Source organism: Antechinus flavipes, chromosome 3, assembly GCF_016432865.1.
Source record: "Antechinus flavipes isolate AdamAnt ecotype Samford, QLD, Australia chromosome 3, AdamAnt_v2, whole genome shotgun sequence".
Lineage (NCBI taxonomy): Eukaryota > Metazoa > Chordata > Mammalia > Dasyuromorphia > Dasyuridae > Antechinus > Antechinus flavipes.
The window spans coordinates 554,703,413-554,719,748 of NC_067400.1; the positions used below are offsets into that span (position 1 = coordinate 554,703,413).

Genomic DNA, 16,336 nt, shown 5'->3' on the forward strand with positions numbered 1-16,336 from the left:
GGTCCTCCACATCCAGTAACTGATTGGTGATACAGAACTAGAATTCAGGAGGGATATCAAGGTGACACATGTATATTTAGAAGCCAACTGCATAAGAATGAAATCCTCTCTTCCAAAGATGTCATCATTTAATAGGTCTCCTTTAAAATGAGTCTTCTCTTACTCTTCTGAACATTTTAAAGTAGAGAGGGGAGATTTCAATGACTTCATCATATGCCTCTTGCTTTTTAGTTTTGTATTTTATTTTTAGACAAATTCATTTTCTCTCCTATCTTTAATTGCTATCTGTATGAACATATTGAATATATCTCTGAAACTTTGAATTCCCTTCTGAGAGATAGATTGTTTGCACCTGATTTTCAGACATTTAAGCCTGGATACCCCACTAGCATTTCATACTTATTATTTGTAGCTGATTTTATTATCCTTGACTGTCCACATCTCCCAAAAAGTGTTTCTTTCATCTGCCTTCCCCATTTATGCCAGTATCATTACACATCAAGTTTCTTGTGACCAAAACCTTGTTTATTTAGCTCTTTCTTTCAATTCTTTTATTGTCATTGACAAAGTCCAGTTATTTCACCTTACATGCTATATACCTCTTATATTGAACCAATATTTTCAAATCTTACTACCCAATTTAGTCTTATATCTGTTGCTCTAATGCTAGTTTTCTCTATTCTATCTCTTCTTAAACATCTTACAATGTTCTATCTTACAATCCCATCGTGGTTATGTAAAGATCTATTGAAGGTATTCTATTAAAAATGATATTCTATGTTTTTCTTTTGTTTATTGAGTGAATATTAAATTCCTGTGCTTAGTACTGGAGGATCTCTACTATTTGGAAATACCCAAGAGTATCTACCTTTCTTTATACTACTCCAAATCATACTAAACTTCAACCAAATTATGTCACTATCAGTCATTTACCTCACTCTAAATCTTCCTACCTTCATAACTTTCCTCAGACTATTCCCAGTTTAAAACCTTAAATTAGGAAATAGATGATATATTTTCAAGGGTATTGTAGAACAAGGGTGTTGAATCATAATAAAAAAATAGGACACTAGATTATATATAAATATCCCTATAGGCTGCACATTAACATAGAAAACCACATTAACATTATCTATAGTTAATCGTAGCTTATTTTTTTGTTAAATGTTTCCCAGTCAAATTTTAATTGAGTTTTGCAGCACTTAAGAATATTGTGGGTCCCAGGAGGTCCAAGAAGTCCATGATTAAAACCTCATTCAGATTTTGACCTGATAGGGAAAGTATCCCCTACCAGAATGTGGAATTGATAAGTGACTCAGGGATTTTCTTCAATATATCTCAATGTCCTTCCTTTCCTACTTTTGGTATCAAATACTTCTTCTCAACCACACCATTTTTAATACAGAAGAGTTCCCTCTCAGATCTCTCCTTTAAATTGATACTCCCATTGAAATTTTGATGCTGTATATATATATTTCATATATCCTAAGCCACTGAATGAATTACTTTAAGTTCCATAAGTAATTATAAGCATATGCATTTTTGGCCTGCTTCCTATTTGATATAGTAATAAAACTATCCTGTAAACACTCAAACTTGAGGTTTTATTCTAACCCAAGTTTTAAGGTAAGAAAAAAGTGTGCTTTTTATGTAAAATTCAAATGTGTTTGATTTAGGCACAATAAATCTAGTAAAACATCTCATTTTCTGAATGTCCACATGATGTAAATACAAATATGTACTCTTTTATGAAGAGTGGAGAGAAGAGTTTGTGAATAGTGCAATGAATTCCTTCATTTTTACTGTATTCAATACTCACAGAACACAACAGTAACAGACAATACAGAATTTTATCTTTATATAAAAGATTATGAATTTAATCAATCACTCAACCTTTTATCAAAAATTCATTGATCCAGCCTGCTAAGAATTGAAGGATACCTTCAGCTTTATGTTTATTTTTTGAAAGAAATAAAGCAATGGGTTGATTCACCAAAGGGTGAATATTTTGAAGGGAAAATTCAAGATATTATTTTTAAACATTGTGAAGGAATTTCTCTTGTGTTTTTGTAGAATTTGAACTCTATGAAAACAAATGCTGTCTTCCTAACCTACAATGGAGACTTTAAACAACATGACATCTCCATTTACAACCTTCCACCTCACTGGCATCCCGGGACTTGAAACAGCTCATGTCTGGATCTCCATCCCTTTCTGCTGTCTCTATGCTATTGCTCTTTCAGGAAACAGCATGATCCTATTTGTCATCATCACAGAGCAGAGTCTACATGAGCCCATGTACTATTTCCTTTCTATGCTATCTGCTACTGACCTGGGCTTGATTGTTTCCACAATGTCAACAACATTGGTTGTCTTTTGGTTTGACTTGAGAGAAATCAGCTTAGATGGTTGTATTGTCCAAATGTTTTTTCTACATGGATTCACAGCCATAGAAACTGGTGTCCTGGTGGCTATGGCTTTTGATCGTTTTGTGGCTATCTGTGACCCTCTCAGATACAATACCATTCTCACTAATGCCAGAATCCTTCAGATTGTTCTGGTGATACTCCTGAGAATGATAGTGCTATTGGTGCCCACGCTTTTGTTGCTGAAACGCCTGTCATTCTGTAAAATGAATGTGCTTTCCCATTCCTACTGTTACCACTCTGATGTGCTCAAATTGTCATGTTCAGATACCAGACCTAACAGCTTTTGGGGTCTAACTGGTCTCATCTTGACTTCAGGGATAGATACACCATGTATTATCATCTCCTACATCATGATCATCCGTTCTGTCCTCAGTATTGCGTCACCCACAGAGCAGCACAAGGCCTTTAGCACTTGTATGTCCCATATTGGAGCTGTTGCTGTATTCTATATCCCCCTGATTTCCTTATCCCTGTTGCATCGCTTTGGCCAGTCAGCTCCTAAAATTGTACAAACAATGATGTCCACTATGGGCTTAATCCTTCCACCTGTGCTCAACCCAGTCATCTACAGTCTGAAAACTGCACAGCTTCGTGGGGCCTTACTCAAATTGCTCTTTGCAAAGAAGTTTCTTATGTCAAGTTGAGATTAGATGAGATAAAAATGACATGTTGTAGTAGATAAAAGTGTATGTGTTTATACATAGAGTAAGGAATGAACTGCAATTGGGTTGGGACTGTGAATTTTAATGAATGTATATTTGTGCATATGGCTCCTCTTATTAGCATCAGGGAATTGCAGTCTAGGACAGCAAAGGCTGAAGAATTATCAGAGGCCTCTTTAGGGTGGAGCCAGATAAAGATACATCAATCCTGTATTTATATGGAGGAAAAAAACAAAACATAACATAGACATAACACAAATGGTAGGGGAATATACAATTAATTTGTTGAGAACTCCAAAGGATCTGTTCTTAACATTTTATGTACATCAACATATTTGTCCTATAATTGCAGTACTTAAAGGCTTATAGATTCCAAACAATAATTTGGTAGTACCATATAAAGTTCCTAGCTATTTTAAAAAAGAGGGACAGATTTGGGGGTGGGGGGAGGTTTGGAAGGAAGGAGGGGAAAAGTTGGAACAAAAGGCTTTTAATGTCAATGCTGGAAAACAACCCATGTATATATCTTATAAATAAAAAGCAATAATTAAAAAAAAAAAGAGGGACAGAAGGCCCTTTCTTAATGTTAAATTTATAGTAGTTTTTAGAGATGACTATGAGTAGAATGTCAGTGTCTATGGATCAAGTGGGCCAAAAAAGGCTGACTTGAGTGATTTGAGACAATTGTATGTGATGACATATCAATGCATCTGAAGCTGAATGAGCAAGAAAACCCCTCCAAAGTTACTCAAAACAAATATTGCTATTCTGGAAATAAGGATAATATATGCACAATGTATATGCAAATTGTATTTTATATGGTATCCCAGAGACTCAGGAGAAAAGAAGCATAATACAGTAGTTGAAATATTTCTCTTTTTGTCAGAAAAGGCCAAATTTGGATCCCACTTCTTACAGTTACTAGTTGTGTGAGTCTGAGCATGATTAGACCTTTTCACATCTCAGTTTCCTTATTTGTAAAATGAAAATAATACTACCTACCTTGTAATGCTATCATAATGTTCAAATCAGGTAATGTATGTATTTTATCCTGAAACTTTTATGTGAACTATTATTATGACCATTGTCATTACCACCATTATCATCATCATCTTTACAATATCATTATAATAATATTTGGGTCACTGAGCTGAAAAGAGAAGTTAATTCAAATTATTCCATTCGTACTAAAAAGCACAAGCCAGATTTGAACTGAGATGTGAAGGCTTCTCCTAAGAGATCAAAGTTAAAGAGATGAAAGAGATTTCAGGGACCATCCTTTTCTAACCTTTTGATTTCAAAGATGAGAAAACTTGTATCAACATAACAGAGGTAGTAAGTTTCCATGTATTCAGTGTATAGAAATAGTGTCTCTACTATACTATATTGTCTTCTTTCTACATGGGAAACACTCAAGGAAATCTTAAGAAAATCCACTGAGGCTGATCCTATTTTTCTACATTTGTCATCAGGATGTATCATTTGTGTTGGATTAAATTAAAATGAAACTGTTTTCTTTTACCAGAAGTTGAATTCAATTGGTCTATTTTCATAGATGGTGATAAAGATGAGATGAAGATTTCCTTTTCAATATTTTCTGATTCCTTTCTGCCTAAACTCAGTACTTCATTCAGCACTAACAGTAAAGATGAAGATGTATAGTTTCATGATGAACTAGATAAAAGATCACAAGTAATTAGTCATTTTATGAAGCATACTTGTAGGACTTACTTCAGCAGTCAATGAAGGGAACAGGATTATGTGGATAAATGAGAGCAATCCATATTTGTATTATGTCAGAACAAATTTTTAGTTCTGTAGGAAAGGCACGAACTTGGATAGACTTCAGGAAATATGGGAGAATAGAAAGATTTAGGGTGCTATGGTCCATGAGTACTGACTATACTACTAAACGACATAAACAACAAAAAAGGAAAAGAAAAACCAATAAGCAGAAATGAGAAGAGAAAGCTTGCCAATGATAAGGGACAGTCGAGAAAATGACTAAAGGTGAGAGATAGAAGGTCATGTATGTCATTCCACAACATAGAGATATTGGATCTATGAGTACATAACAAGAAGTATGATGTAAGAATACTGGGAAACTAAATAAAGTATAACTTAAGAAAGACTTTGAATGAGATCTATAAAGTACTATAATGTAGGCAACTATAGCTAGTTTTGTGAGAGCTGAAGAACACATTTAAAGAAAGAATGCTAGATAGAGAAGGAAAGAGTAAAGAACTGAAATGGACATGATGCTTTTAAGAAAAATAGGGACAATAGAATAATGTCAAATAAATAGTGTGTTATCACAATGTAGAGTTCCAATGTTGTTATAATGTAGAGGGGTAGGGGAAGATTGAACATTGTCTTTTTAAAATTTGTAGAGACTGAAGTTCCAGATCCTTAAATAGGGTATTCAGATTTACCAAGAATCATTATGCCCAGATCCTTTTCAGGAATTTGAATCAGATCTAAATAAAGCCTTATGTTCTATGACCCTCACAAAAACATGCATTTAATGTGATGGTGAAAAATGATTAAAGCAGTCAAGCTGAATGATGTTGAAATATAATTTTTTCTATATTACAAATACACACTACATTACATTCGAAATTTGGGCAAAAAGTATGGCTAGACAAAGCTAATTCCTGCAGTGACCAAGTCTAAAAATATATGTCTCGTTCTGTATGTTTAATCAATCACACCTGCTGAAAGAGTCATAGGATTCTTTATCATCAGTTCTGTGGAATCATAGTTGGTAGTTATGCCTTTAGAGTTATATAATCTTTCAAAGTTGATTTTCTTTATTATTGTTGTTGTTATATAAATTATTTTCCTGATATAGCTTATCTCACTCTGCATTACTTCATAACAATATTACCTTTATTCTTTTTGAATTACATTTTAAAGGTTATTTTATAAAACATTTCTCAATTACATTATAAAAATATTACTATTTTCTATTCGAAACCCTCTCCTTCTCTCAACTTCTCCCCATCTACTGAAGAGACAAGAATTATAATGCCCATTATTTTACAACATATATGTGTATATGTAAGTTTGTATGTATATGGTTTTGTGCAAACAATTTCAAAAAAGCATTTCATGTTGGATGAGTAAAAATTATCTTTACTCAAGTCTATCACTTCTCTATCTGGAGATGGATGACATTTTTCATAATGGGTCCTCAGAAACTTCTGTTATCATTGTATTGATCAGAATTGCTAAGACTTTCACAATTTGTTTCTTTTACAATATTATTATTACTGTGTACATTATATTCCTGGTTCTGCTCACTTCGCTCTACATCAGTTCATATAAGTCTTACCAAGTTTGGTCTGAAACCATTCATTTTATCATTTGTTACAACACAATAGTATTTAATCAAAATTATATGTGACAATTTCTTTAGCTATTACCTAATTGATGGAAATCCCCTCAACTTTCAATTATTTGCCTAAGAACTAAAATATTAGATAAATAACCATGAAGAAAAATATGCTTAAAACTCTAAGTGGCAGTTAAGTTTTTGAGGACTCAAAGAATAGGTGTGATTTAATGGAATAACCTAGAGAAGATTTTATACCATTTTCCTTTAAACAAAAAGTTCTCTTTTCTTCTGAAATTGCTTTTTCTAATAAACTGGCAAATCTAAATAATATTCAGTTCCTTAAAGACCAGCCATGTGAGACTATATTTGTAACAAATGAAAGTAAAACTTTAGAAAAAAATTAAATTAGTTAATGCACAATTGTGATCAGAATATCTTTATTTTAAAATTCAATAGAGCAGATATGATTTTAAGAAAAAGTTACACTATACACAAAGAATGTTAATGTTTCCAGAGTAACATATAATTGTTATTATGCTCAATTGCATTTTCTTAAAATCCATCCCTCTATTTCCCTATAGTTTGGCATTATTCACATTTCTGCCTTTCTGGGCATTCTCTCATCTGTGTTTTTTTGTGATGCTATATTCTCTGGCTTTCCCTCTTACCTCTTTTCTATTACTTTTCAATCTTTGTAACTCATATATATCCCACCTGTTAGGGGCCACGGCCCCAACTCCCAAATGGAACAGGCCTTAAGTGACCAGCACTGCCTGTTCACCTGAATGGCAAAGACTGTAAGTAATGAGGGACGAGAGCCAGGGTGGTGTGAGACTCTGTTTATCACAAAGACTGCGGTCCTTTTATCATCTTGGTGCTTGTTTCTAGTTACTACTTCATACATAATCACATTTTAGCCTATAGTAGATACATGATTCTCTACAAGAAGCTACACGTAGATATGATGTGTGCATTCCTTTCCTACTAAGGATATTCAAGGTACTCCCCTCTAAAGTCCAATGTGCCTCTCCTGGGAATTGCCATATTGCTCTTTTGGGTGGGACCCCTTTCCTCCCAGCGCCATCTTGTTCACCCTTACAAGGCTACTCTCAGATTACCTAAGCCATGCCCTGTGAGATGTCCAAGGCTGGTGGGGGGTTGTCAGGCCTCTTTCACCCACCTTATTTTTATTTAGTGTAATAATGGAGAAAGAGAAATCATAGGAACCTAGAACCATAAATCTACAGCTAGAAGAGAAATTAGAAGTCATTAATTCAAATTCCCTTATTTTACAGCTGTGAAAACTGAGTACAGGTGAGGGAAAATTACCTCAAGCCTAATGATTAACTTAATGTCATTAATATATTATGTATTCTCACATTCTGATACATACATTCTGATGGGGTTTTCAACCATTGTCATATCTAGTGTTCTTCCTATGCACTATAATAATCATTCTGAATAGTACTCTATTTTTCTCCCATAATGATATCATCTTCCATTGGTTCAATTATTGTAACTAATCATATGACTTTTAATGTACATATCCAGTAGCTTTCTCTCTCAATTTACAGTTTGACCCCACCAATTGCCAATTAATCCTGCATATCACAAGAGTATCTCTACCACTTAATATCTATATATCCTTAAACAATTTGTTTAACTTTTCAGAGTCTCAGTTCCTATATATGTTAAAGTAGGATGATGGACTAAGTTACCTTTAAGGTTTCGTTACTCTCTGAACTTGTTAATAAAGTGGATAGAATGCTAGATCTGTTGGTAGAAAGATCTGAGTTCAAATGTAGCCTTAAATACTAGCTTTTTGACCAAAAATAAATTACTTAAACTGCTTAACTCATGTAAAATGAGAAAAATAATAACACACCTCCCATGATTGTTGTGATGATAAAATAACATATCTGTAAAGTGAATTGCAAATTATAAATCTTAAAGTGTTATACAAATATAACTATTATGATGATGATGATCTTTTGGCCAAAGAAAACTTAGTATATAAATGCATAACAGAAACCTAAGTGATCAGGAAAGAATTAGAAAGAATGATAAGCTATTGTGGTTTCCTTGAGGTATTAAAAAAAATTAAGTGAATGTCATCAGAATTTTGGAAGAAGAATCACTCTGGGATAATTTGAAAAACTAATTTTAAGAATCATTAAGGCTAAGAAGGCATAGTGGGGTTGTAATCACAATCTGTGGAGAGAGGCCCCACAGGTATGAAGACAATGAACCTGCCAGAGTAGTAAGTAAGGCAGATTTCTTTATGTCTGTAGATCTTAAACTAGGATTGTGAAATATATTGATAGCTGCATTTGAATATAATTAGCCTCCTTTATAATTCTGTATATTTAATGCATTTGAAAATATTATTCTGAGAGTCTTAAACTTAACCAGGCCACCCAGGGGATCCAAAAATATAAACACAAAAATGTTGAGAACTCTGACCTTACACAAAGAGGTATAACAATAACAATCACAACAACAACAATAATAATAAAACAGGAATTTAAGTGGAAAAGTGACTAGTACGCAGGATTTGTACTTTAAAAGACCTGAGTTCAAATCCTGTCTCAGACACTAACCTGCTTGCTATATGCTTTAGTTTTCTCATCTATACAATAAGTATAAAAATAGCACCTAATTCATAAAGATATTATGAGAAACAAATCTGTTAACAAATATAAAGGCTTAAAGGGCTTTAGAGATTATAGCTATTTTTTGTTAAAAAACTACATATCCCCCTCAACTTCTGTTCTCTTTTTCTTTCTCCCTGCAATCTGGGTCCCCAGCCATAATTAATCAGTCTCTAAGAACTTCCAGAGTTGGTCCTTTAATTTCATCTCTTCCAGCAACCTATCTAAAATGAAAGAGAGCATTGGGATTTGAGAGAGTTGTCTCAGTAGTGTGGCTGGTATTTTATAATATCACTTAGTTCCACAAGTATACTTACCTCCCCCCCCCCATGGTAATCTTCACTCAAAAGAAAATCAATTAAAGAGTTTAAAAAGCTATTATTACAAGACAAAGAATTAAATTAACCCGGATAAAACACTCTTCTCTAATAAATCACTTCATACTATAATATTCCATGGATGTCGGGAGGGAGTAGGCAGATTAGGACTAGCAAGAAAATGACATTCTTCTCTCATTCCCTCTCACCCCCATCAACTCAATATACTCTATAGATACACATTTATACTTAGGATGTTCACATTCTTTTCAAGACAAATCCCAAACACTCAACTACATCTCCTAAGTAAATTGCTTATTCTTTTAATGTATAAACTCATGCAAAGAAAACATCCAATCTTAAACACAGATCTCCAAATATTGATATTATAGGTACTGTCTTCTTACATGTCATGGTTCTTGAAGCTTCTATATCCATCTCATAAATTACCAAATGGATATATAGTTGCCCCAATGATTTTTTTTCCGATGTTTCTAAATTCCACAACCTCACTTTATGCAGACATTTGTTTTTCTTTACATTCACCCCCAAATGTAGTGAAAATAGGAAGAGAATATATTATAATTAGAAAAACGTTTGCTTCTCTTATTTACTAACAAAGTTAAACATGTTGCATGTTCACTCTAATCACTAATAAATAGAATTTTCTTCAAGATGTAAATGATTTCTGAGTTTAAGATGGATGTCACCATTTAGGTGTTATATAATCCAATCCTCTGCCTTCACATTGGGCTTTTAAAAAAATGTTTATTTGTGGAGCCTAGGATTTCATATATTCAAGAACACCTCTATAGTTGATGGCATCTTTACTAGCTAAGCAAAAAGATTATTCAAAACATGTAATCAATCTAGTCACCATAAAATAAGTGAGTTGTTGGCTTATTGTACTCTGAAAAGTGCTATGGATATTGTGTTATATAAAATTATTGTGAATTTTAAGGTAATTAGAAACATTTCATTTCCTCTTCAGTCTTCCCATTCACAATTTTATCTCATCTGGGATAATGATATTGTATGATTTCCTGCCCCAGGAACTTGAAAAAATATGGGTAGCTTTCTATGGATTGATATAAAATAAAGTGAACAGAACCAGGAGAAAATTTTATATGAAAATGACAATAATGAGAAAAAGTAACAGTGAGAGATATTATAACTTTGATCAATGTTATAAGTAATCATGACTTCAATGTTCTATTGTGTGAAACATGCCTCCCTCACTTCCTCAAATATGTGGTGAATTATAGGTGAAATGTAAGGTATATTTGCTTTCTGATGGTTAAATTTTTTATTTGTGTCATATAGCTATATTTCTTTGAGGTAGTCATGGGTTCAGTTGGGGCATTATAAAGCAGGATTAAAATGAAAGAACCATCAATAATATTTGTTTATGTAATAAAATTGAGTAATTAATAAAGGTGTTATTTAAACTAGAAATGGGTAGATATCATTTACATATTAACTTTTTTTTTTTTTTTTTTTTTTTTTTTTTTTTGCTGAGACAATTGGGGCTAAGTGACTTGCCCAGGGTCACACAGCTAGGAAGTGTTATGTGTCTGAGGACACATTTGAACTCAGGTCCTCCTGACTCCAGGGCCGGTGCTCTATCCACTATGCCACCTAGCTGTCCCTTTTACACATTAATTTATAGATTTTTACAAGGGTCCTATATTATCTCTTATTCTATAAATAAGTCTTTAAAAACACATTTTAGTACCAAATCTGGAAGACAGCTAGTTGTTTCAAGTGAATAGAGCACTGGGCTTAGAGTCAAGAAGACATTCAAAGACCTTCAATCCCAGCCTCAGATACTTGCTAGCTGTGTGACCCTGGTCAAGTAACTTAATGTCATTTGCCTCAGTTTCCTCATTTGTAAAATAAGTCAAAGGGGAAAAAATAACAAACCACTTCAGTATCTTTACCAAGAAAACCCCTGATGAGATCTCAGAGTCAGACAAACCTGAAGCAACTGAACAACAGCAAGAACAACAAATCATCAACCTAGCCTTAAGGTCATAGAAAAGGGTTAAATGAGAAAGAAGGAAATGAGAGCTGAAAATAAACAAAGGACAATATCAAAGGGGAAGTCAGAGTATTAGGGTTTGGTAGTGACAGATTTCTGAAGCAAAGAAACTAAATAGACCTCAAAAAAAAGAAAGAACTAGGATTATGTCTCATGTTGGGGTTGAGTAATCAGATGAGTTTGGAAGTCAATGATGGATGAAAGCCCTAAAAATTGAAACCAAAATCACTATCATTTTGATTCTAAAAGTTTAAGAAGAGGACTTGGCCTCCAGGGTAGTATGAATAATGAGTCAGTGAAATTTAAGACTTATGAAGTCCCTTTCTAGCCAGAGTCCTTACCATTTGGGAGATTCTGAGATGCTGGGGAATATACTCTGAGGGAGTCTGGATGTGACCTTTAGCACATAACTCATCTAAGAGGAGAAAGAATAGAAAAATGAAATTATCTGTCTTAATATGTAGGAATAATAAATGTAAATAATCAAAACAGGTATGTGATGCAAAGTAACATATACATCACATACCTGTTGATGCAAAGTAACATATACATAAATACTACATGACAAACTAAATGTCAACAAAGAGCTAACCTCAGGCAGAGTAGTCTCATGATTCTATTCCCCTTTATAACATATCTTTGAATGTTAAGATCAATGTCCTTGAAAACAAATATTTAATAATGATTTCACTTAGCCATAACTTGAAATCTTATGATACTTAAACCAAAAATGTAAAAACTAATTCTCTTATCTTAGTAAATTTTGAAATATATGTAAAAAAAGTTATTATAGTTTTTTAAAAGAATGGGCTAAATACCATTAGCTCTTTCCATTTTTTTAAACCTCATCACGTTAGGAAACAAGTTCTCTTCTAATTATATAAATGTCTCTTAAATAAGAAAGAAATATATTGCTGACAGGCTAACCATCATAACTTTAAATCAAACTAAAGTAAAAATTTAAAAGTATTTATTTAAAAAAAAACATTTATTACACCAAGGACAATTTTTCTTTTTATTTAAGGGAATAGTTTTTAGAAGAAGCACAAATCCATTTGCTCCCACTACCAAAACATTTTAAAGGATCGTGAATTTTAAGACTATCTGGTGACCTACTTTAAAAATAATTATCCTTAGATCCATTCATATTTCAATCGAATCTCACCAAAAAGTAACATTATGCCTGCCATTTTAATCAATCAGTATTCAAAATTCATATTATAGTCTATTTTGCAAGGAGTAATTTGCCCACTACCTTGCGGAGCTGAGCTGTTTTCACACTATATATAATGGGGTTAAGCACAGGTGGAAGCATTAGGTAGATATTGGCCATCATTGTATGTACAATCTTAGGAGCTAATTGACCATAGCGGTGCACCAGAGATAGACTAATCATAGGGATATAAAAGATGGCAACAGCTCCAATGTGAGATGCACAGGTGCTGAAAGCCTTATGCTGCTCTTTGGGGGATGCTATACTGAGGACAGAGCGAATGATCAGGATGTAAGAGAGCACAATGCATGGTGTGTCAATCCCTGTGCTCAAGATGAGAGCAGCTAATCCACACATACTATTGACTTTGGTGTCTGAGCATGACAACTTAATCACATCAGGGTGGTAACAGTAGGAATGAGAAAGACCATTAGGACCACAGAAGGATAGCTTCTTAAATAACAAGAGTAAGGGTAGCATTAAAACTGTCATACGAATGATCATTGCTACAGCTAATTGTGCAATCCTAGCATTGGTGAGGATGGTGGTATACCTCAAAGGGTCACAGATGGCCACAAAGCGATCAAAAGCCATTGCCACCAGGACTCCAGATTCCATGAAAGTAAAACCATGAAGGAAGAACATCTGGACAATGCAACCATCTAAGCTGATCTCTCTAGCATCAAACCAAAGGATGCTCAGTGTTGTTGACATTGTAGAAATAGTCAAGCCTAAGTCAGTAGCTGACAGCATGGAAAGGAAATAATACATGGGCTCATGGAGGCTCTGCTCTCTTATAATGACAAACAGAATCATGCCATTTCCCAAAAGGGCAATGGTATAGAGGCAGAAGAAAGGGATGGAGATCCAGGCATGGACCTCTTCCAGTCCTGGGATGCCTGTCAGATGGAAGGTGGAAAATGGAAATGTCAAATTACTGGAAATTTCTATCATTTTTATGAAGTATCACTTAAATTTATATATCTCAGATTCTGCAGGAATAAAAGCAAAATTTTGCCTTTGTATACAAAAGTAATAGAATAGATTCTAATGAATATATAACCCTTATTTCTAAAAATAGTGCATTTCTTCAATGTTTAGCAATTGTTCATTTAAGTGCCTGCTGAAATAGCAAATAGCTCATTAATTGAATAAGCACATAATAATTTAAAGCAAAAATTTGGCACCAGTAGCATGACTGCTTGAAGTGGTGTTTCCAGCAGAAGCAATGATCTACACTGTGCTCTTCATGTTCATTTTAGTATCTCTATGAAGAAAGAAAAAAAATCATAGTAATCATCATATCAATTGAATGGCAGTATCATTTACATAGAGCTCTACAGATACTATACTATTTTATTTTCATAACAAACATGGGAGATCCTATAGTGAAAAGACAAATAAAAAGATCTGGGGGTGTGTAGAGTGATGATAGAGGAAAAGGTCAAAATTTCCAATCATCCCCCAAAATACATCCAGAAAATATATCAAATCAAATTCTGAGCAGAAAAGACAATTAATTCACAATAAGTCTTTTTTTTTCCAGCACAGGACAAGTTAGGGGAAAAGAAAAAGAGATTTGTAGACACTGATGTGGGGCTGGTCAAGAGAGCACAATCTGGCACTAGTGACAGCAGCACCTGACTGTGCCAGTGGCAGTAGTTGTGAGTAACTGCTCATTGCTCAAACTTAGAAAAGATACTGAATTCTAGAGCAAAAAGAGAACTTATGGAGACCCTTGTTACCAAGGATTTCAGGATCAGATGCCACTTGGCAGCTCTTATACTAAGTACTCATTTCTGACTCAAAGTTTCAGGGAAGAGAGGACAGGTGGGGAGCAAATCTCTTACCTATATAAGATCCAAATCACAAAGCTGGAAAGAAAGGGAAAAAAAAAACTTCTTTTAGGATCATGCCATATTGGAAACACTGAAAACAAAGGTCTGCAAATTGATCTATGAAAATATAATAGAAAAGACAGATCAAGCCAGTCATCCTTTTCCCCACATCCAGTGAAAATACAACTCTAACATGAAATCTAAATTTGAGAAGTGGGCTGATAAAATGACTAAGCAACAGAAAAATAATTTATTTTGAAAAATTACTATGGTTAAAGGAAAATTAAAGACAAAACTTAAAAGCCATGGACTTGAAAACAAATATAAATACAATGTCTCAAAGAAAAATGTATATTAGATAAAAATTGAACAAGGATTTCGATAACAGCTAAAGAAAAAGAAAAAAAATTAATCAAATAATACTGGTAGTAGAAAAACTGAGAAAAAAGAATTAATAGGTGAGAGAAAAAGACACAAAAATATTGAGAAACGATTCTTTTAAAATCAGAATTGGCCAAATTGTGTGAGGTAGAAAGCTCACACACACACACACACACACAAAGCTCTTTAAAATTAAAACTGAAAAAGAAATAAATAAATCCATGAAACACCAACAATAAAAGTCAATAATATGAAAAAAGGGGGAAAGAGTGAAAGATCTCATCAGAAAAATAACTAAACTTGAAAAAATAGTTTAGGAGAGATATTTTATGAATCATTGGACTACTTATAAGATATGAAAAAATAAAAAAGAATCTTTCCATGATATTTCAATAAATCACAAAGGAAAACTGCCCAGGAATCTTAAAACTGGAGGTCAAAATAAAAATTGAAATAAGTCACTAGTCACCTCCTGAAAGAAATCCCAAAATAAAGACACCTGGGAATGTTATTGACAAAATCCAGAGTCCCTTGTCGAGAAGACAATGTTGCAAGCAGACAGAAAGAAATAATTCAAATATTGATGAGCCAAAACTGGGATCCACACAAGATTTATCCACTTCAGTATTAAAGAAGTTGAATCTTGGAACGTGATTTTCTGGAAGGCAAAATAGCTTGGATTATAGCTAAGAATTGTATATTTAGCAAAAATGAATATAATCCATTTTGGGGGAAGGAGTTATGAAATAGAGGACTTTCAAGCATTCCTGATGAAAAGACCAGTCAAACAGAAAATTTAACATTTAAACACATGACTTAAGAGAAACATAAAACCATAAGCATGAATGAGAAATTATAAGGGACTAAAAAATATTAACTGTTTAATTTCCTTTATGGGTAGAGGAATATATATATATAATCCCTACGGTCTCATGATGAAAAATGCTAAGCACATCCTGAATAAGAATGAATGAAATCTGAATGCTTATCAACATATACTATTTTTCATTTTTTTTCATGATATTAAAGTCTGTTTCTACTTTCACATGACTAATATGGAAATATGTTTTAAATAATTACACATATATAACATATCAAATGTCATATAATCTTTAAAAAAGGAAAGATAAGGGAGGAAGGGAGAAAACTTGGAATGCAAAATTAAGAAAAAAAAGAATGTTAAATAATGTTTTCACTTATAATTTGGAAAAATACTATTTTAAAAAAGAACTATACTTTTATTAAAGCAATCATCAAGTATCTACTTAGAGATAATAGATGCGAGTTTATTATGTTGAAATAATCTCAAAAAAAGAATGGAAAGATAAAATGGAGTAGTGGAAAGTGAGAGAAAGAATGGGAAAAAAACCTCATCTAAAAGTACTGTTTAAAGAAGTTATACAATCAAGGAGAAATGAAAGAACAAAGAGGGCAATCCTTGAACTTCACTGTCATCTGAACTGATTC

At 33.3% G+C, this 16,336-nt stretch overlaps 1 protein-coding gene and 1 pseudogene across 1 annotated transcript; one reads left to right on the forward strand and one right to left on the reverse strand.

Annotated features, from left to right (window-relative positions):
• The first annotated feature begins 2,095 nt into the window (after nt 1-2,095).
• Nucleotides 2,096-3,073, forward strand: LOC127557418 (olfactory receptor 51F1-like; annotated as a pseudogene).
• A 9,589-nt stretch (nt 3,074-12,662) lies between these two features.
• On the reverse strand, nt 12,663-13,604 carry LOC127558099 (olfactory receptor 51F1-like). Its single transcript, XM_051991325.1, has one exon. It carries the CDS (start codon nt 13,602-13,604, stop codon nt 12,663-12,665), a length of 942 nt encoding a protein of 313 aa, XP_051847285.1.
• Nucleotides 13,605-16,336: the final 2,732 nt, after the last annotated feature.

What these genes read in the sequence shown, in the direction of transcription:
- LOC127558099 (XM_051991325.1), bottom strand. Translation starts at nt 13,604, where the DNA reads ATGATAGAAATTTCCAGTAATTTGACATTTCCATTTTCCACCTTCCAT.